The sequence below is a fragment of the Seriola lalandi genome, unplaced genomic scaffold (assembly GCF_002814215.2).
Source record: "Seriola lalandi dorsalis isolate HSWRI2012SDOR001 ecotype SW California unplaced genomic scaffold, Sedor1 jcf7180002054570, whole genome shotgun sequence".
Classification (NCBI taxonomy): domain Eukaryota; kingdom Metazoa; phylum Chordata; class Actinopteri; order Carangiformes; family Carangidae; genus Seriola; species Seriola lalandi.
This window is the reverse complement of record NW_019525123.1, coordinates 2464798-2487422: the sequence shown is the minus strand read 5'-3', so window position 1 is coordinate 2487422 and position 22625 is coordinate 2464798. Positions and strand designations below refer to the sequence as shown.

Here is a 22625-nt window from a genome sequence, read left to right as displayed (position 1 = left end):
AAAAGATCAGTGGTTGTAACACAGAAGGCAAATACATTACAAAAATACAGTTTATTATAATGTATGCAACAATGCCTCACAAATAGAAAGAGGATATAAATAAAAGTGGTAAAATTTTAACTTTTGGGTTCCATAGGTTCGCAGAAACGTTCCTGGAAAGGGCTGTGTAATTAAAACTGTTAAAGTGGTATGGATATCTGATTAATTACTGGAGTCTTTCAGTCAGAGCACAGCACATATGTATACTGAACATGTTAAAGTGTATAACGTACTTACCGGGCAGGAATGCAAGTCAAAATGTATGAAAAATACTTTTTTTTAATGATAAATTATGAATGAATTAATATTTAGTTGGGTTTAAATGCAGCAGATATTTAAAATTGTCTTGAAATCAAAACTGCTTATAAGCTTAATTTAACTAACCCAGCAATTATTGAATGATTCTGTTATACTTAGTGTAGGCGCCACTTAATATGTGTATTTTTTCTGCATATTTCCTTTAATTAGGTTAAATTTCAATAATATCTTATGTTCCTAGTTATTTGTTTTGTTGGTTTATTTCATTTAGTTCTGTTATAACAAAGCAGCACTATAGGCACCATAGGTTTATATTGGAAGGCAGCTATAGGACCAGCATTCACCTGATGGGATCTGTAGTTTTGTACCAGAGCAAGAGAGGCATCAGGACCTGTGATTTCTTTGGTTGCTTGATAATTAAACCATGTGTAAAAAATGCAAAAATCTGTATGGCCAATGGTCGTCTTTTGCCTGTGTACAATTCATTCCTATGATACAAATACCCACAACCCTTTCCAGGACACATCCTCTGAAATTTAAGGAAATTACAGAACTGTAAAATAAAGTACTACCATGTAAGCCTCTTGCATAAACATGTATGGTCTATTTCTTTGGTGAAAACAAACTGAAATGACACAAAGCGGACACAAAATAGAAAAAAATCAAATATCAAACCCCAGATCACACTGAATAAAGTAGGCTACATGTGTCCTGTCAGACAAACAGTCTTCATCTGTGACCTTAATGAACATCAACAAGATTGGTTTACATATAATTCACATTTATATTTATTCATATTTTCTTATATGATAATTGCAGGAATGTAAAAATGGCATATACGCACGCACACACACAAACACACACACACACACACACACACACACACACACACACACATACACACACACCGTTCTCACGCAGACTCAAGCATTGCCATCTTGGTGTTTTCATTGTTGTCGGGTTCTTCTTCAGGTAAGGGGTCGTACTGTCGTCGGTACAGCAGCCGTGTTACCAGTGTGATGATGAACATCTCCAGGATCAACAGCTGCTGACTCATCACTGTGGGGCAGAAAGTAAATGAGGTAGAACTGATAAGGAAGGAATAAAATCAAAGGAAAATCCAAGGGAATTACTTCTGGTGAACAAATGAATGCACGGATGGATGAATCATTGTTGTTTGGACAAATAAACACATGGATAATTGTGTTTGATAAATGTTGACTCACTGTATCCTCTGGCTGCGGCAGAGAAAGGTGGCGTGCAGGCAATGGTGCCGTTCAATGCTAAGATGTTGATGATAGCTGTCTGCAGCTGGCTCAGGATCAGCACCAGCTAAAAAAACACAAACACATTGATAACTATGACAAACACAATGCTGGAAAATCCTGTAAAAAAACAAACAAAAAAAAACTTATGACAGCCCTATAACCTGACATCTTATGAGAAATGGCTGTTTACTTACAGCCAGCTTTATATAGTTGAGCTGTCTATCATGAGGTGTGTTAACAGCTGTTTGTGTGCATATATGCTCCTGCTGTGCCTTACCTGGTACATGGCGTACTTGGGGATGATCTTGAGTGTCCGTAGGACAGTCCTCAGGTGCATGAACATGATTGCTACGGGCCACAGGGCTATGATTGTCAAGATGCCCACAAATGGGTTGATCCATATAGCAGCTCCAGTAATTGTCAACTGAAATATAGTCACACACACAAACACACACACACACACACAACAGAGACAGAGACTAATGAGATCCTGCTAAAAAAAAAAAGTTATGAAAAACATGCCACAATATTGTGTTTTAATATTTCCTACACTAATTCATTTGCCACCACGTTAGCTGGAAACTATAGAGTCATGCATTTATATTCTTATATAAATATGAAGCTGCTGTCAGACGTAAACACAAGAGACAACACTACAAGTTGCTGCATTACCCAGCAAGTCTTTGTTGTTGCTGAAAGCACTGGGGTATAGCAGAAATAGAATGGTAAGCTAGTCAAATGAATTTTTTATCTATGTATCACCAAATCACAAGAGAAGTCATCTCAAAACTGACACAAAGAACATCTGGCATGTGCCGAATGACAAAGCTTATATTTATATGAGATGAGGCGGCATTTTTCTTTCAGAGTATGGATCTGACATGTTGTTTTTAGTGAGTGAATCTCAGCTTATTTGGTGGAATACAAATGACTGCATTAAGCACGAGTCATTAATTCAAGAGTCATTAAGCATGAACCGATTACATAAGATCATAGTGACTGTTTTAATTTCTTAATGGTGAGTAAAAGGGAGCTATGATACACCCTGTATTATTTCATTTATTAAATCATCATATTCATCATCATACATTAGTTATGAATTGAACATGTTTTTTTCAACCTGTATCATTAAGTGTTAGAGAGAACTATTGTGTTTTATAAATTGTGAATAATCATGTTTGACTAATAATGATGTTTACACATTAACATCATTGCATTTGTATATACTAGTATCTGTATTGAAGCAACATCATGACTGTAAGTTTCATACAGTAAATTTTAAAGTCTAGATATGTAATAATAAACAGTGGGAGTCTGGGCTGTGGCCACAAACTCTATTTTTATGACTCATCAGTTGATCGTAAAATGCTTGGAAAATAAATAGTACAAGAAAGATTTAGGGATACAATAACATGATGATGAGATGCCATTCAGAACTGTTACCAACTCACGTCAGACAGGTCAAAGGTCCCATTCGTCCAGAGGACAATGGAAAGGATGGTGAAGACAATTTTCAGGACAGCAAACTGGAAGGAGCCAAGTTTGAGCAGGAACAGAGATCGCCTGGAGTTGGAGCACAGGAAACATTTTCATGAAAGCCACTAATGACAGAACAAGGTTTTATTCTCTAAAAACTTTTTTTTAAAAACTGTTGAAAGTTCATTATGGAATTCACCATTGCCCTGAACCTATCCCGCATTATTATTGCAGGAAGTTTTGAACAATTCAGAAAAGCCTTGGGGATGTGTTTACTGTCTCACGGCATGTCTTTATTTGAACTTACATGGAAAACAGCAATATTGATTGTCCCTGCGAGGTTCATTATACCTTGATATGGTGTTTCACCAGAAAGCACACATCATCCTGAAAGCAAACTGCTGATGGGAAACTGGGCGCTGGATCAAAAGGAAAGGGCTGAACTCGTCCTGACTTGCATCTCATCAACATCCATGCTGTGTGCATGCACGCAAATGGGTTTTCAGTATCTTCTCACTGAGTGAATGCATGTTAAGCGATGTATAGCAACGGAAATAAGCACACCTGTTTGTCATTACCAAACATGTGAGGGGGACTTGCATCTAGCCTAAACAGACTGTACCCGCTTCTAAAGGATTTACACAGACTTTATTGAAACTGGGTGGACTGATCAGTCAGCTGTGACTACAGTCAGTCTTTAATCTGCTAGAAAAGAGCTTAATGAGATTGTTGTGCTACAGTATGATATACGTTTCCAAGCCATGACAGAGCAGAGCGACCAGGAGTGTGTTCAAGCTGTATTCACAGAGGCGTACATCTACTGTAGACTCATGCTGTGTGGACAGAGGACTTGTGAGTTTACACAATCGTTAAAACAGGCCAAAAATTACATAAGAGAACTCTGCACCAACCTGTCCCCTCAAACATGTGGTTAGAAGCTGCACAGGATCTGTGCTTACCATAGCATTACCATATGTTTCAATGACCACATCAGTAATACAAGGATTGCTCAATATCAAAGCAACACTGTATCAAATATATATATGGGGTTATGTGCCAGAGTATTCCTTAGCAGTAGCTTCAATTGCCTCTGTCCAATGGCCCCTATCCAAGAAATAGGCTAGCAAATAACCACCCCTGTTAAACCACAACCTTTTCTTTGGATTAAACCAACGAGACATCTTGATTAGTGAACTTTTGACAATAGGGCAGTTTTGTTACCTTTGTTACATTTTCCTCTGTTTCCAAGTCTTTGTGCTAAGATAAGCTAAGCAAAGCTGGCTGTAGCCTTATATTTAATGCCCAGATATGAGAGTGGTATTGATCTTCTCATCTACCTCTGCTCATAAAAAGTGAATAGGCGCATTTGCCAAAATGCACTTATTCACTTTAACGAATGTTAGTACTCCATACCTGCTAAGCATAGATTAGGCGTGCAAATCATTGTAGTCTCTACTTTCAGCCGCTTTCATTTTGATTCAATTTAAATCATAACAGAACAGAAAAAATAAAACAATATTGCCTTTATAGTCGATAACAAAACCACTGGGGCCTTTTTTTTTGGTTTATATTGAAATAAAATAATATTTACTTTATAGTTGATAACCCCCCCCCCACCACCCCCCAAAGACAATAGAGAGTGTTCCTCAAGTCTAATAGGAAATACACTTTCATGCCAAAGATATTATGAGCAGATTTCTAAATTTAAATTGCACATAATTGAGAGCTGTCCAACAAAATAAGCATCTGTTAAGTGTTACTCAGAGGATGTTCACACCCAGGGTATTGTTAGAAAATGTGCAGTCTTAATTTGGTTCTCAAGGCAGGAAAAAGCTATTAAGTGTATCACAGAGTGCATATGTTTACCGTGTGATGGCCACATGTGGCAGGCAGAGGCAGCAGCAGCAGCACGGCCCCGTGCTGATCTTGAGTTTGTGTCTCCCTGCTCGGTTGAGGAATGCCTGGTCACCACCCACCTCCTCCACCATCATGATCAGGAACTTGAACACCACAATGGCGAAGTAGCTACGAAGAGGTAAGAGGAGGAGGGACGGGAACGCAGAAAAATAAGCAATGGGAGAAGTGAAATGAGATACGCATGAAGAGAGGGGATAAACACATGGAGAAAATGAAAGCCATAGCTCCCATACACATTACGCAATGTATCGGTTGGTTATGACATATAAGTTTCCTGTGTGTGATCTTTCACTGCAGGGCTCTGTGAGTGAGAGAAAACACACAGCACAGTGCGAGATGGAAGGTGAGACAGAGAGAAGCAAAGAAAAAGGAACCCACCAGGCAGAGGTCATATCAGTAAACATGGTGGCTCTGGGGATCCACATCCCCAGGCACGACATGGTGGCAATCACCTGAAAACGAGAGAAGAAGTAGGTAAACACCATGCGAAGATACCTGTGCATTTTGCCCTGGAACTGGTGAAACTGGTGTCTTACCGGTGCTGCCCCATTCACCCAGATGATTATACTCTTCTTATTGGACGGCACTTTCCTGTAGATGTAGATACATTCCTCTATGAAGACGAGCATAGACACCACCGCCATGAAGGTGAGGATGGAGTACAGGATGATGCCAAAGATATCCAAGTCTGGAGGGGGGGGGGTTTTACAATTAGCTGACTATTCAATTCATTTCAGCTCACACCCAAGAGGAAAACTTCAGAGACTTAAACCTGATATGATCTCTGTTTGTGCTGTTTTGAAAGTAATAGGTATTTAGCCTGTTGGCTCTTTCACCAAGGTCTTGAAATGTTTATTCTGGCAAACTGGATAAATTACTTTTGTAAAATAAACTAAAAAAAGCAGCCTTAAAGCAAAGACTCTAACATGCCCTAACTTTAACTACTGCCTCGTGGTTGTATGCTTTTACCAAGCAGTAAAGATGCAGGAATTATCGTCACAATCTCCCCTTCTGTTCCTGATTAGGGCATTGAATAATGGCCAGAGAAGTGTTTTTGCAGAACATTAAGACTTCACAGTAAAGCTGACCTTTGACCATTTGGAAGTAAAATGAAAAGAGTTAATAAAAAACTTATGGCCAAAAAAGGTCACAGTGACCTTGACCTTTGACCTCTGACCCTAAAATTCTAATTGGTTCATCCTTGAGTCCAATTAGATGTGTGTGGCAGATGTAATAAAAGTCCTTCACAGCATTCCTGCGAATGGGACAAACAGATGGACAACTCGAAAACATAACGCTTCTGTCCACCACTGTTGATAGTGCAGAGGAATTAAAAATATATACATATTTAGAGTCATAAGAAAAACTATACTTGAAAGCAGGTGTAATGGGAAAATGTGGTAACAATGTGCTACAAGGCAGAAGACTTTCCACCACCTTCAGAAGTAATTTAATACAAGAATTTAAATTTGAAATGGGATTTAGGGTAAATCTCCAGAAAGTGGAACTTGATATGAACTTTAAGTGTGTTTTTATGAGGGTAATGGGTACATGCGCTGTTAGAGCCTTTATCAAGCCCTTGAAAAGTTTAGCAGGTTGAATAAATCATTAGTGGCCTTAACACACAGTATGTAACTTCTGCTGCTAAGGCCCTTTCAATCAACACCATAATAAAAAGTGGTGTTTAGTGATGTTTGCTCAGCTTTTTCCCTGATAACTTAAGATACAGCCTTCCAATGACTAAGATCCTTCATCCAGTTAAAACACATAGTTGAAACGACAAAGATCTAATAAAAACGTAGCTTAAAAATGGATAGAAAAGTCCATTTTGACCACTTCTGGCAGACAACCACAACACTGACACATACGCAGAGGGGATATGATGTCATTGACAGGCGACCAAATGAAACAGATCGTCACCTTGATTAAAATCATGGATTTCGCTACGTTTGAAAAGTTCTGGAAACATTTGAGATAATGTAAGATAACAACTCAACAAAATATATGACATATGTGTAGTCGTTCTAGCAGTTTAATGTGTTATAAATAAAGAAGAGAAAATAAGAAAACACTCTTTTGGCCGATAGAGTTCACTAAACATATGAGCAGCATAGTTTGAAGGTTAAAAAAATACTGATGTGATACAGTTATAATGCCCCAGACCTGGGTGTAGGTTCGGTTGAATTATTTTCTATGAGTTCAACAGACTCAACAATGATTTAAAGTTGATTTTGGAGCAATGTGCAGCATGAAATTGAAAACAGGAACACAGGAAATTAAATGCAGACTGTTGCCATAGATACCAGGATGTTCGCATAATAAAACATGCTAGTGAATGGATAGATCCTCTAACTTTAGCACTAGTTGGAAACTGGGGAGTTTTCCTCATGCCATGTGATATTGATGAGCTTTGCATCATCACAATACAAGTTTATTTCCAAGTCGGCCTTGAAAACAAATAGAATAGGCAGTTAATGATGGAAAAAGCGACTGACTCAGTAATGATTCTGAAGAAGCTTGATTGCATGTAGGTGGGATTTCGCACAGCGTAAGACAATAGCCGGCAGAGCGTAACTTCCTAGAATAACTGTAAAGGGAGGCTACAGCAGACACATATGGTCACAATTGAATTGCTTCAGACGTCACAGACAAAGGAAGATAAGTGATCACCAAGCTGCAGTTATGTTCAAAATGAAAGAAACAGTTGTGATAATGGTTTCAGCATGTTGCCCATAATTGTGTTACTGGAGTTATTTGGTGATCTTCATCATTTATTCCTTGGTATCCGAAAACAGCGGTGGTAAACAGTACACAAAACCACACACAAACAAGCAAAAAAAAAAAAATCAATACTACACAAACATCCTCCGTTTGACTATGCAGTCTTCTGACATGTGTTACACTTTATTTTTGTTGGTATAAATCCTGAAATTCCAATGGATAATTGAGACACTTTTCTAAAAATGTATTTATTGTTCATCCCAAAAATCTTTCAACTACTTAAAGTATTTCTTTCCTGTATTCTGGTTGTTCTATTCTTAATTATCTGATGTCTAATTTGGCCACATTTCCATTTTCTGACTGACAAAACAGGTCCAGATTGTACTTGAGAGACTTTTTACAAGTAAAGACAAACCATATATATTGGCCTGGCAAACCTATTGGTTATGGTTATTTATTATTATACAATTGATCATGCAATCGATCATACCTAAATGGTGAAAACTGTGTTAAAATTGATTATTTTAATTCAAAAATGAAGATCCTCTGTGGATTTCACATAATCAGTGATATAGCAGTATAAAAAGAAGTTCATTTTTTAACCTTCATTTAGTCTTAATCATAAAGTAGAAAAATGTTTAAACAACATATTTAAAAAAGTGCAAAAAAAGTATCTCTAAATGTCATTAATCTCCCCAGCACTTGCCATATCAACACAGGACTGTCTTCATACAAGATAATACAAGTATTACTCAGCTCTATTTAAGTGGATTTCCTCTCCATATCCTGCAAATGTCAGGCTGCAAAACCTCTTAGGAGTGAGAAATGAAAAGCAAAATGAAATGGATAATCCAACATTAGTCGGTGCCATAATTGTGAATTTACAATACTAACACCAGCACCCAGTGAAATGGATTAATGGATTAGTTTGATAATTAGTTGAAAGACATAACCAGCATCTGAGAACTGAGCTTTGTCTGAACAAGTGACTTTAATTGACTGGTTATGTGGATACCAATTTTGCCTAATGTGTTCATATGTCAGTGCTTTAAAAGTGGGGCGGGTGGACTAAGCAGAGCTGCTGATGGAGGTGCAGGGGGGGTCCTCAGCAAAAACAGAGTATCTCACATTTAATTTTTCTTTATTCACTGGAGGGTTTGACTGACTGCTTCAGAAAATGTGAAGGAGCCTCTTTCTATTATAACTTTGAAAATCAAGAGGATGACTGGATGCGTTACAGCACCATCCCACAATCTTCCAGCAGTTCCCATGGGGTCCGGGGACTTCCAGGAATCCAACAATTTCCTATTAATCACTCTACATTTCAGAAAGCAAGTGGGGGGAAAAAAAATAAATACTTTTCTTGTAATTTTGAAAGAGTTCGAAGCCCCCCTTTTGTATGTAACATGATTTTTATGTCAGTAATTTAAATATCAATGTAAATAAAACTGAAATGAAGAGATCAAGATCAAAATGACTCATTAAGCAAGATGGTCCCAGGGGGCTTCTTTCCCGGGTAGGGCAGCACCCTCCCCGGGTAGTGGGGGAAGATGCCCCTTTACAAGAATTTACATTTAGATATATGATCACAAAGTTGTAGTCTGTTATGATTTAATTACACTTTAAATGTGTTAACTTAAGCATATACTTCTCGTGTATATATTATATTGATTTTGTTCATTGATTATTCTGAAGGGGTCGTTTTACCCTTACATAAAAATCACCGAATTGCTGCAGATTAAATCTGATGATGCATAATGTGCAGTCACTTTATAAAGACCCTTATCAGGGGGTGATTCTGTGACAAGACCTGAGATGCTGGAGTCCTGTAAACGAGTGATGTGCGGTGTCTACTCACGGAGGATGATGTCGATGGCGAAAGGAGGGCTTTCCCTGCAGCTCCGAGCAGTAGTTCGGTTGGAATCATTATTCATGCTGGCTCCTGTCGCCCTGTTATCACAAACACAGTTTAGAGACATATCTGAGTCTCGCTTACATCCACTGACACTCGGTGCGTGTACGAGCCGCTGACTCTCCTGTCCAGAAATCCAAAGAGCGTCCTGAAACTTTCCACAGAGGGATATCTGCCACCCGGGTACCCCCAAAACACTTCGCTGGACCCGCCCCCTTCCCGCTGTCATAGAACAGTGAGTCGTCGCCGAATCACCAAGTCCGAAGAAATTGACGTAAAAACGTTTGTGGTTTGAGGTTGGCACTTAGCAAGCCTTTCTCAAATTGGATTTTATTGGCTTTCACAACTTTTTCATGCAGCATAAAATGATGGAAAATTGATCTATGCAAGTAATTAGGAATTTAACAGTCTATCATATAAGAAATTAAATCTTATCATCCATATGTTATTTTTGCCCTTTTGTGTGTGTTGTGTGTGTGTGTGTGTGTGTGTGTGTGTGTGTGTGTGTGTGTGTGTGTCTGTGGACAACGCAGGCACTCATGTCACATGCACCCCGTTCCCGTAGCAACATGTGCAGGGGTATCGTCATCTGAAGCATGTGCTGCAAATCTTTTTGCGCCTCTGGCTCCATTTGAATAATTTTCTCCTTTACTGTGATCCAGGACATCACTGAATTAAAGGCAGTACCGAATAATGAACAGCAATGATGTCAAAATTCGGCTCAACAGATAAATTTTTACCAACAAAAGTCTAATGTCATCAGATACTTGCTGCATCCTAGTTGTTATCCTTTTTTTTAATCTATTGTGAGAAACTGCTGGAACTTTCTCTTATTTTTGTGAATCTTATTTTGTTTCTGAACATCATCCTTACCCTTGTTTACCTTATACGGATTGGATCTGCCTGTCTGTTCAGGCAATCCTTGGCTTCCAGAGTCTAATTTTGCATGAAGGCATTTGTTTTTCCTTGGCTCTGAGATAAAATCTCTTTATCCTTGAGCTGCATGTGCAGACACAGTTAAGGAATGATTAATAGATATAGCCAAGAGGCATAAAACATACATATACATGCTCACATCCAGTTATGTTAAAGTAATACACAACCTAATAAACAATCAGTGTATTTATATGTTTGTAAAGTTATACTCTATGTTGTTTACTGTGCTCGTTACAAAATGCACAGTATGATCCATATCCGTCTGACCTCATATGACCATTGAATCATTTGAATCAAGTCTGAGCAACTTTCCTGTTCATGTTGGCTGCGTCAAGCCACTCCTTGGCTTATGATTGTGTTCACTGGGATGCAGACTCATCTGAAATCATGTGTCTCGACTGGCCTGAGGTCATGAAATTGATAGAAAAGTTTCAAGAAGCTACCGCACAATCCTCAGCCACAACACAAGCTTTATTAAAAAGATGTATATGGGAATGTTCTACCAGTAATGCACATATAGTATCTAAATAAGTCTCTTGTCAAAAAGAAACTGTGACTGTGAAGATGATGTCACCTCAGGAAAATATCTTTAGACAGTGATTAAGAAAACAACTCAGCAGTATCAGTGCTGACTCGGACATGAGTGTTCACTATGCTGAGTATTTCCGATTCCCAACTGTACGATAAACATTCAGATTAAAGTTCATTTGGATGATGCCACAAAATCAGCTGACCAACTCCATCCACTGAGGTTTTGGTGCTCTTATTTCCAGCCATGAAACACTATTGGCTATGTCATCGAAACTGAAATCACTTTTTTGATAGTGGGCTTGGCATTTAATGGATGAACCATCCAAAGGTCTTCCTTGAAACTGCGGCTGCTTTAGCCTTGGGTAGGTAAGACTTGTTTGGTTATTAACAAGTCACTGTTTACTCTCCCTGAAAAACTGACACCGAGGTCATTAACTCATAGCTTATATGTGCATGGACACACACACACACACACACACACACACACACACACAAACACGCAAATATGCATGAAACAGGTAAAAGAATTCTGTCGAGATTTGAACAACACAAAAATACAGTCACTGATATGCGAATGTTTCTTATTATTTGCTTGTGTTTCTTGTTCTTGTTCTAAGAAGATACACTGTTATGTATTAGCCGGTTTTCTACTTTCTACTACAGATCTGCAAAACAGATGTGATACACCGGACGTCTATTCTGACATATGCTTTACAAAAATGTATGATTTACAAATAGCCATGTGAGGCACTACTGTAAGGAAAGTTAAAGTGAAGCATGAGGGATTTGAGAGGATGAGCAGTCTCAATCGTAGAAGTCAGTGGCCTGGGTGTCAGACAGATAGCAAATGTTGAGGTCCATATGGGTTCCTGAATCCACAAACATTGTTGACTCTCTTCAAAAGGCATGAGGCAACATGTCTGTTTTAGTTTTTTGTCTGAGCTTATCAAATAATACTGTTTCGGATGGTGTAATAACCAAAGCGTTGTTCACTGTTCCTTTCTCTTATCTTTTTCTGACAGCTAAATACAGCTTCTCATTTGTTGTGCATGCTTAATATAATTCTCATCGAGTCATGTTTCATTCCTGGAATTTAGAGCATGTGGATGCAAATAATGACTAGTGTGTACAGAATCTAAACTTTGCAATTTGTCCTCCCCCTGGTACTGAAATACTAAGCGTACATGCTCTGCCACATTGACACAAAGACAACTACTCAACACTGCTCACTCAAAAAACTACTGATGGTGCATTCAGAAAGTATTAGCATTAATCCACTCAATACCCTGCTATGACAAGCATTCAAACCCAAGAAGTTTGTAACAAACAGGACTTTTACTGGAGCTGGCAGCCAACCAAAATGAGCAAATGGAGAAGAAGGGCCTTGGTAAGAGAGGTGCCCAAGAACCCGGTGGTCACTCTGGCTGAGCTGCAGAGATCCTGTGAGTTTGGGAGAAACTCCCAGAAGGACAAACTCCAATGCTGCACTCCACCAATCTGGGCTTCATGGCAGAGTGGCCAGAGAGAAGCCTCTGCTCGGTGAAAGTTTCCAACTAGAATTCAAATCAAATGAATTCTTCCATGAGTCAAAGTGAATGTTTCTGCCAAATATGAAGAAATTTGAGATACCATCTTCATTAGAATGATACAGGCATACGTAAAACATAATGCCTCCGGCTCTGACCTGAAAAAAAGCACTAAGAGACTCTCAGACTGTGAGAAACAAGATTCTCTGGTCTGATGAAACCAAAATTGAAATGTTTGGCGTCAGCTCTAAACATCAAGTCTGAAGGAAAACCAGCACTGTTAATTACCAGCACGAAAACATGGGGGTGGCAGCGTCATGTTGTGGAGTTTTTTGTTTTGTTTATTTTTATTTTTGAAATGGTAAGGAATGAGCGAGTGGTCCGGGTACAGAGATTACCTTAATGAGAACCTGATCCAGAACACAGACACAGACTGGGCTGAAAGGTGAACCTTGTGGTGAAAAAACTTGTATGAAGCCTTTTGTGCCTACAGAGGGAGTTGCACAAAATCTAATAAATTACCTCAGGTGGTGGGTTGGTGCATCACAGGTCTGACAGTGTGACAGGACAGACATGCTGAATCAGAGAAATGTAAGTGTAGGCTACGCCCCTTTATGCAATTATAAAACTGATGAGAGAAAAATGAGATTGGAGGTTTAAAAAAACATTTATTGTTATTTTCATGTTACTTGTGTAGAGGCATGTACTTCATTCACAAAATAGGAACAGTAAAATTAATCAGACAAGAAAAATATATATGTAGTCTTTTTTCTTACATTATCAATATATATACACACATTGTAAAATAGGACATTGTAACAAAAAGAAACCAAAATGTAGCAATAAGCAAGTTATGATAGGCTACATCTGCACTGTGTACGTTACAGATGTAAAATGTTTTTGAAATTAGGCAGAAATTTTCAGATCCTTCCTCCATTTTCACAGGAGTTTTTATGGCTTCATTTATAAAGTTGAGACAGACCAGAGTAAAGCTAATTTAAAACATGACGCACCTAGCTATAATTGAAAAAACCCCAAAAGTCTGTTTTATCACCATAATCCCTGTTATTATGTTAAAACTTTTTTCTTTTTTTTTTCTTTTTTTTTTACAGAAGTTAGGCGCCATGCTTTTGAGCATTAGTCAGACAGTTATGTTATGTACACAGACAGGTAAAAATCTCATGGCTGCACAGAAGCATTTCTCCCAAGACAACAATATTACAAAAGAACACTCAATTAAGCATTACAAAATACACACACGCACTTTAGTCTCAAGGCCAAACAGCCCAGAGATAGAATATAGGCAATTTGTAAAAGAACAAGATGACAGGTCCAATGTTTCAGAATCAGTGGTCATAAGTGATGGGTGGAATGACCCAGGCTCCTAAATGATGTAGAATTGAATTTTTTGTCTTTTTCTTTAATTAAATATTTAAGTGTGAGGTTTAGAAAACATCTACACATGTATCGAAACATAACCTTGGCTTGGATCATGACCTCTGACAGTAATTACATCTGCTAATTTGAGATCAAACAACAGTGTGATTCTGATAAACTTAGCCACCATTACAGTATAATCCATACAGTAACAAATATCCTCCAATCCCCTGCTTGTAAAGAGTACTTATAAATACACTTGGGCTCAATCGGTCAAACATGATTGGAAGGATAAAAATGTAAACGTAAAGTCTGAAGAGCGAGCTTTTCTTAATGCTCTATCATTTGACCAAATACCTTCACTGTCCTGTCTGTGGTACATTCAGCACGACTGTGACGACGATCACCAAGATACACACCGTACAACACCACTAATTCAATCTACACGATAGAAACAGCTGTAAACTTCAACATTACCAGAATCTGATGGGATGTAGTTAGCAGGAGGCTCGTCCAGCTACAGTTATGGATGTGATCAGATAGACATGAGCAATGACTGACATCAGGAATTTGCTGTGTCTCACTCCAGTGAGTTGGAAAGTTGCATATAAATGACAAAAAAAATCCTTGGAAAAGGATTTACCTCATTGTGAAAAAAACTGCTTTTTGGTTGTCCTGACAAAATAGTCTATTCTTTACATGATGTGATATGCATGGATAATGCAGTCTAATTCTTTTTCTGGTATGTAAAAAATTCTTGCCTGACAGATCCCAGATGTTTAACACTGACATAAGATAACTCACCGTTTTACACAAGCCAAGCCTCCTTTAACCAGTTCAAGGTCACAACACTGAGCTGATTCCAAATAACACACAGAGAAGACAATGTAATCAGAAGCTGTAGTTCACAACTCTATTTTACAGTAGATCAGTTGGGTTCAATTCACTTTCGTTTCAAATTAAATCTGGATGAGTTATTACAGGAATATAATGGATATTCATTGTGTTATGAAAACATTTTATTTTGAAGAAAGCTGCACCTGCAAATTAGATGGAAAGTGAATTGAGCCCTGAGCCAGATGTTTATAAAGTACAGAAAACTTCATCTGAATGAGGGCAGATAACAGGAGCCTTGTCGCCACCTGCCGGCCAGCACTGGTATTGCAAGGACATCATGACCCACTGTAGGCAGGCGGGATAGATACACCTTGTATAAAATACGACTGGTAAATAGAATTTGGTTATTATGACATTGGCCAGTGAGGTTAAGATAAAGCTAGGATGTTGTAAACACTTCAGATGTCAGAGCTCCTGACAGGTCAGCCCTTATTTGGCAATGAGTGTTGGTGTCTTAGTAAAGGTTTAAGCACTGAGTTGTAGAAAAAACAGGCTGTAGACATTTTGGGCTAAGAATCACTGATCATCACATGACATAATTAACTGACTCTAGAAGAGCAGGTAGTGAAGAACGCTGCACATTGCACTATGTGAAATGCATCTCCCAGATCAAACTGTCTGTATATAAGCAGCATGTTGTAACACAAGTTGGCCACAAAAACACATAAAGCTGATACTTTTAGTTTCGGTTACTAAGAAAAAAGAAAGAAAAATTGACTGCCACTTCAACTGTTACACACACATTCCCGCACGCACGCACACACGCACGCGCGCGCACACACACACACACACGCGCATAGACACACACACCCACCCACCCACCCACACGCACACACACACACACAAATACACCATAAAACACATGATCATCCAACATCTGTTATACCTGGGATGCTTTTTGGACATGATAAAAAAAAGCAGCACATTGTTTGATGGACATTGATAAATCTACAAAGTGCAAATGCGCCATCTTGTGCTCTGATATCCAAAACACCATCCAAAACCCAGATACAGTCGTCCCTGTTGTGCACTGGTTCAATCCGCTGAACTATGCCAGAGTCCCCTGTAATGTAGTCCAGGTTTTGGTGGGGAAACATCCATCTTAAAAGGTGTGGAACATACATACGCTCCAACATTTTGAGTTGGAAAACAAAAAACTAAAAACTGTCACTTGGGTAAACTGATCCATCTCCACAGGATGTACTGCCTTTTTAAAAACACTAAAGAAATGTTCAAATCAAACACAGCTTGTCCACCACTCTTCACTGCAGCTTTGTGCCTATAAAATCTGTCCTGGTGCACCCAGGAAGCTTTTGGCACAAAAAAAGTTTTCTCATTAAAACACCAAAAGCAGCTCCGATTCCCTCCAGGATTCTTGAATATTCTCATCATCAGTAAATGCTCCAGTTGTCAGAAAAAGAAAACTGAACAACACAAGGAAATACGAATATAGCTGAATGTGTGACAGTTAGCATGTATGCACGTATGCACGTGTGCACTTGTGTTGATGTTAGAGGGAACAAGCTTGTATCATATGTCCTATGGGGTAGGTGTGAGATTTGCTTACGACACTGCATGCGAAATATACCAATGCATTACTGGGCTGTGATGGGCGAAAGGAAGGCATTTCCATAGTTACTCTAAATGGGTCTGTAGGGATGGGGTTACACTGGGAGACTGTTGCCATGGTGACAAACTAAACTTCTGCGTTGCTTAAGGCATCATATTAGATGACTGAGGAGTTTCTCCTGCGGGAGAAAAAGAGAAGAAACAAAACAAAGATAATTAGGTGAATTACCGTTGATTACACTCAAAATTTACATAATTATGCAGTGCAACACTTTCATGTACAAAATCTGACTTCTGCACACAAAAAAAGTCAGAACTGTACCCAAACCTACAGACCGACTGAACTGATTCACTCAAGTTTACCTGGTTAGGACTCGCTCTCCATGGAGATTGTAATGGTTTCACTTTCAGCTGTGAAGGTAAACAGAATATGTGATTAGGTGACAAATTCCAAAAAGGAAGTATATTATCATCCCTGCTGGGGCTCACCTGATTTGAGAGTGTTATTGGCCAGATGGTCGTCGATGTTGTTAGCATGCTGGTTGTTGCTCAGGAGGCGATTCTGTGACTCGCTGAGCGGGCTCACAGGGACCTCAGCAGCACTGGAAACATACCCGACAAATAAACAGTCAAAAAGAAGTGGGAATCCAAATATAAATGTTTTCAATATGTCCTTTGTTACACCATGACTGATCACCTTTTATTGGGCTCTGGATGCAGGGTCACTGTGGCCTGCTCTGCATCAGCATTGACCAGTCGTGTAGGGAACGTCAGACCATCTCCCTGGCTGTAGTAAACAAGGAGGAAACTCAAGATTAGGTGCAGTCAACCTGCAAAAAACTGCATCAGTATACAGTATTGTTGACAGCATGTTCAATTCTAAATTTTAATCATTTACCTGGTAAAGACTGGTATAAGCCAGTACTTCTTCTGGTCTCCAAAGACCTGAGCAATATTCTTCCGGAAACCCAGAGAGAAGCCGTTCTTATCAGAGCCTGTCCTAAAGACTGGTGCTCTGAAGGCCTCTGGAGTGATGGTGCAACATGGAGGGGACAAGAATGGACAGAGAATACAAACACAGAGATGATTGAACAAACAATAAACAGAAGATGAATGACCTGCAATTTTAACCTCATGAGAAAGAAGAAAGATGCACTGAAGAAGGTGAGAGTGAAAATATCATTTCTGAATTTCTTTTTTTTTTTGGTTGAAACATTCAGACATTTAAAACCTCTTAACAAAATGTGTTAAATTCTATGTTGATGTTAGATGCAGAGAAATACACACAAGGAAATGTCTTCACATTTTAAGCTGGTTAAATAATAAAAAAAACCTGTTACCTATAGTGGACCTGTTCTTCCCTACAAGCCACAGGTGGTAGCTGAAGAGAGACAGAATACTGATGCAGAACATGGCCGCCACAAAAAAAAGAAACAAAACATGGAATTTGGCGTGATTGTCTGGCAGTTCATTCTGGGGAAGAAATGGGAGAAGAGGAGAACGAGACAGGAATCAGTAACAAATTCACATTGAGGATATTGATGAAAAGACAGAGAAATAAGAGAGAAAGTACCAAAGAATAGGGACGAGGAATAGAGAAATAAGTGGAGTGTCACATGAACCATGGCACTACATGAACATCATGACAATATCCATGGTAACGCTGGTGAAGCACTCTAACACTAAAGGCTTTGGAGGGTCACTGGGTTACCTTTGGGCAGTTCTCTGCCGATTTCCTCCGGCAAAGCTTTAGTACAAACAGAAACAAGACTGGTTAGCAACACAGGAAAGAACAGGCAGGAGGAGAAGGGGAGCACTTTGAAATCAGGAGGCAGATACAAGTCAAGGCCAAGTTGGATGACAGGGAAAAAAAGGGAAAGAAAGAGAGTGGGTGAATGTGCAAAGTGTGCCCAGAATGGAGGAATCAAAGGGATGAAAGAGGCAGAGATGAGAGGAAACTGAAGGGAAACAGCTCCAAAATTGAAAAAAGAAAAAAGAGAGGAGGTGTCTGCAGCCGCATGAGTGGTGTGACTGATGGTTCTGATAGTGGAGAGGGAGACAGAAAAGAGAGAGATCAGAGAACAATGACCCAGTGTCCGAGAACTGGGGATAAACAGAAGGGGAAACAGAGAGGGGTCAGAGGGTGAAGGGTGAGAGAGGACAGAGAAAACAGAGGAGTAGCACAGCTCAGCACAGGAGAGGTCAGCACCATGCACAACCAACTCGAAGGATGCCCAGCATGCAACCAAATCTGCATCCTCTGAAACATCATACAGACACACATTCACATTCACCACATTCTGAGTGTGAGTGAGCTGACTGTGTAGTGAGGAAAACACCTTGGGAAAGGGATGTGTCTGTGCATTATTACTCACTGTCCAGAACTTTATGAAATATTGCAGCACTGTTGCTGCAATGAACAAACAGTACACCAAAGAGTAAGCCAGGAAAAGGATGAAAAACTTGTAGTTGGAGAACCCCACACAGTTGTTCACCCTGGAGACATATAAACACAAGAAGGTCAGACATCACATCCTCTGAGGTAGAAAACTTACCAATTTGAACTGAAAAGGTGCCACTGGCAAGGTTCTTTTGTTGGTTAATATTTAAGTAGAAAGCTCTGTTGCCTTCAAGGTTACAAGCAACCCAGGGAATAAGAACAAGGGCCACATGAATTTTAGGCAGTTTATTTTCTGAATGGTTTTGGCAACATGTCAGGCTGTAAGATGAGACATTTTTCCAACATAATGCAGTTAAAACTAATCAGATTCCACTATTTTCAAATACAAATAGGTGTGTCAGTTCTTAAGAGTAGTTTGCTCTTGGTTGACTGCATTATGCTGAGCTTTTATAGAATAAGGAACTGCTGGCTGTCAGAATCATCTCCTCATACTCTTAAACCTGCGATGTCATATGTGTGTCTCTTTGTTTAGCAGGGCTTACATACCAGGGACAATGGTGGTCCATCTTTAGCACGCACCTGCCATGTACAGCAATAGAAAAAGGAGAGATTGAAAACACATGAGAAAAGTGCAACATGATTTGAAAGGGTGATTGAAAAGAGGAAGAGAAAAATACATAGACTAAATTGAGAGGAACTGTAATTGCTTATATTGAGTAAGTATGTTTTCTTACATGTCACATGCGGAGCAGTGATGACAGCGGTCTGGCTTGATGACTTGACAGCGGTCACAGTAACGGATTGCTGCTCATGTTAACACAACAGTATCTTATTAATACTGGATACTTAGTTCCAATTAAGAGGTACAAACAAACAGACAAATCCAGTCTCACTACACAGACGTACCTCCGGCTCCTGTGCGGGTGTACAGAGGCAGACTGGTGGCAGCTCTCCACAGGATCTCTTGCTGGGACTCTGGCCTTTCTTCCTTCTCATAACGCTCCTTCTCAGCCTTGGGCAGGCAGAACTGGAGTGACGAGAGCAGCATATCAATTTGTTTTTGAAAAATGCATTCATCAAGTTCACTTTATGGCAACAGGGGGTTAGAGACATGCAGACACAGTGGGCTCGATTTGGATGATCGGGTTACTGTACCTCTTTGGAAGGGTTGGCCGGACTGGTGAAGATGGTCTTCCAGTAAGACCATACAAACATGATGAAAGAGACGTGGAAGAAGAGCAGGTAGACAACTGAAGGGAAAAATTGAGTGAAAGGGTCAACAATATACATAGTCTGATATGTGCAATGACATTAAACACAAGTAAATTACCATCAAATGTTGATATAAGGAAATTCTGCTGTTACTTAGGGTATGGACTAAAAGAAGAAATGTTGTACATCTACATATTTAATTAATGAGAGAGGAAAGCTAATGCTGAATTAGGAGGAGCAGCTCTGCAGACCGAGCTCAGCACTTTGAGAGAGCACGTTTCCTGTGCCAGCCTTTTCTTTTTTAGCCAAGTCTTGAGAGGAAATTTCTCCAGACCAAGTAGAGATTATCGCAATAAGTAGGAAACAGGCTCAGTTCAGCAAATCAGTTCTGATATTCACACTGTATGAAATGAACATTGTTTTCCCAAGGACACTCACTTTTCTCTCCTACATCGGGGATGGTGACTGTAAGAAACAAAACAGAGAAAATAAAAATGTTAGACTGTCAACTCAACAGTGTCACTCACAGTGAGCAGTTACAGATTTGACAGTGGGCTTAACTGACAGAAGAGAGAGAATTGTTTATTTCATCCATCCTTTCAAGTTATAAAGCTTCACATTACACTTGCTCTATATCTAAACAATGTTTCCCAACCAAGGGGTCAGGTTACCCCATGAGTCCCAAAGATAAATTTGAGTGGTCACAACACGATTAAGTACACGGGATAAGTACAATTTAAAAAATTTCTGTTACAAAGAATTATGCTTATTCTTAACAACTTTACTCTTGTTGACAAAACACTCTTTTCACGAGGTGTTTTTTTTCTTTTCTAGAGATTTTGATTGAGTAACATCATCTTTCTCTGCAGGCAGAGCTTGCCCACTCAAATTTCCATTTTTCAGAGCCCTTTAAGGACTTCTCGCCCACCTTGTGATTGTTTTGTCAAATGCTATTTCTAAGGTCAAGAATGAACTTTCATTCTTGTATTTAGAGCCAAGGTGGACAAGAAGTCCATTTTGTGCTGAGAAAAATGGAAATAGAAAACTAAAACTACAATTCCAAACAATCGGAAAATGGCTGAAGAAGATGAGCATACTTTATGGTAACATTGTTTTGTCAACTGCTGTTTCCAGGGTCAAGAATGTACTTCAAGCAAAAACTTTTGGCAATTTTCTTTACTTTTCCTTGCAAAACACTGCATACTTTTCACGTATTTAGCCAAACAACAAAAATCATTTGAATGTAACAATCTGATTAAAAAATTACTCCTCAAGACTCATAAGCACTCCAAGACCATACAATCGGTATGGTGGGAAACACACATTTCTTCATTTTAGGGTGTCACAAGCAATGAAAAGGTTGGGAACCACCTATCTAATCTTCTCAGACACCTTGAGCATGTATTTTACAAATCACAATTACATAAAAGAATACCATACAATCTGACCTTTAACTGAAAATCTCATCCAGTGATCTTGACATACAAAAGTTTGGAAAGCCCTTTAATACACCACAGTTCAAATATATCAAACCAATTTTGCTCCTCCGTTTAACTGTTATTTTACAGCATCCCTCATTATAATACCAAAACTCTCCGGGCCAAATCGGCTCCTGGCAAAACCTCAACATGTTACCTGTGCCAAGCTAATTGGTGGTAGTCTAGTTAGAGTTAAAGAGTCTATCGGTCCAGCCAGCCAAATACCGTTTAGTTAGCGTTTTAATTCTCCATCCAGACTCCATTCAGCTCGACACAAAACCACAGAGACGAGACCGGCAGGATATAAACTGCACGGTGAAAGTTTTTCTTTGACAATTGACACAATTCGCCGTAAAATACAACAACCCGAAGCGAGGGCAACGTACTGATAATTAGCTGTATCTAGATTTGGACAGGCTTGCCAACACCATTGTTGAGCTGCAGTCCATTTACTTCCTGCTGGCCAGCAGCAGCTGTATGTTTGGGTGGAAAGCACAATGAAAACATGAGCGGTTAAAGGCTTTGAAGAGCCGACACACAACGCCAGGACATATACTTACATAAACAAAGCTCCACCACATAAGCATAATACGACCAGCAGACGACTAGGGCGATAAAAATCACAGGTATCCATGCTAAACCCCGTTGACAGCATCTCAGTACGTGTGTGGGCGCCATCTTTCTCCCTCTACTGGGAAAAGGGAGTGTCGATGTGTGACGTCACTTGAGCAAACTGAGACTGGAGGTGGTCTGAAAATATTTGCTGGAATCAGTTAATTGAAGATATTGATTGGAATAAAGCGGGGTCAGTACCACACACTATACAACAAACAAGGCTAAAATCTCACTCATCTCTTTTACAATTTACAGCTAAAATTTGGTCAGATTGCTACTTTATATACCAGTTTAGAGCTGTCTCATAAAGATGCCATTCTATATTTTTAATGTTCAGACTCCAAATTTATTTTATTGCAAATGGTATGATTTTAATGGGATTGTTTCATTTTACAAATGCTGTTTCTTCTAAATGAATACACGTACTCCCTTCTTCCATGACTTGATATATTTGATAAACAACATTAAACTAATATAGACAAATGATCAAAT

The 22625-nt window shown here is 39.2% G+C and overlaps 2 protein-coding genes across 6 annotated transcripts; both read right to left on the bottom strand.

Moving 5' to 3' along the window:
• Positions 1-1061: 1061 nt before the first annotated feature.
• slc51a (solute carrier family 51 member A) lies at positions 1062-9751 on the bottom strand. The gene is made up of 8 exons (XM_023417061.2): positions 9538-9751; positions 5495-5646; positions 5337-5410; positions 4908-5066; positions 3017-3128; positions 1843-1989; positions 1524-1629; positions 1062-1356 (listed from the first exon to the last, which is right to left on the bottom strand). Exons 1-8 carry the CDS (start codon positions 9656-9658, stop codon positions 1211-1213), a joined length of 1017 nt encoding a protein of 338 aa, XP_023272829.1. The 5' UTR covers positions 9659-9751; the 3' UTR covers positions 1062-1210.
• Positions 9752-13232: 3481 nt separating this feature from the next.
• On the bottom strand, positions 13233-22205 carry zdhhc20b (zinc finger DHHC-type palmitoyltransferase 20b). 5 transcript variants are annotated; one of them, XM_023416814.2, is made up of 14 exons: positions 22079-22205; positions 20479-20505; positions 19984-20078; positions 19735-19855; positions 19563-19632; positions 19375-19407; positions 18803-18923; positions 18139-18174; positions 17768-17900; positions 17326-17452; positions 17125-17214; positions 16917-17029; positions 16791-16838; positions 13233-16606 (listed from the first exon to the last, which is right to left on the bottom strand). In XM_023416814.2, the coding sequence occupies exons 1-13, from the start codon at positions 22194-22196 to the stop codon at positions 16795-16797; spliced, it is 1128 nt and encodes a 375-aa protein (XP_023272582.1). In that variant the 5' UTR covers positions 22197-22205; the 3' UTR covers positions 13233-16606; positions 16791-16794. The 5 variants fall into 5 exon arrangements, with proteins under 5 accessions (XP_023272582.1, XP_023272583.1, XP_087032939.1 ...); XM_023416815.2 differs by lacking the exon at positions 18139-18174; XM_087176813.1 differs by lacking the exons at positions 13233-16606; positions 16791-16838; positions 18139-18174 and having other exon boundaries at positions 16897-17029.
• Positions 22206-22625: the final 420 nt, after the last annotated feature.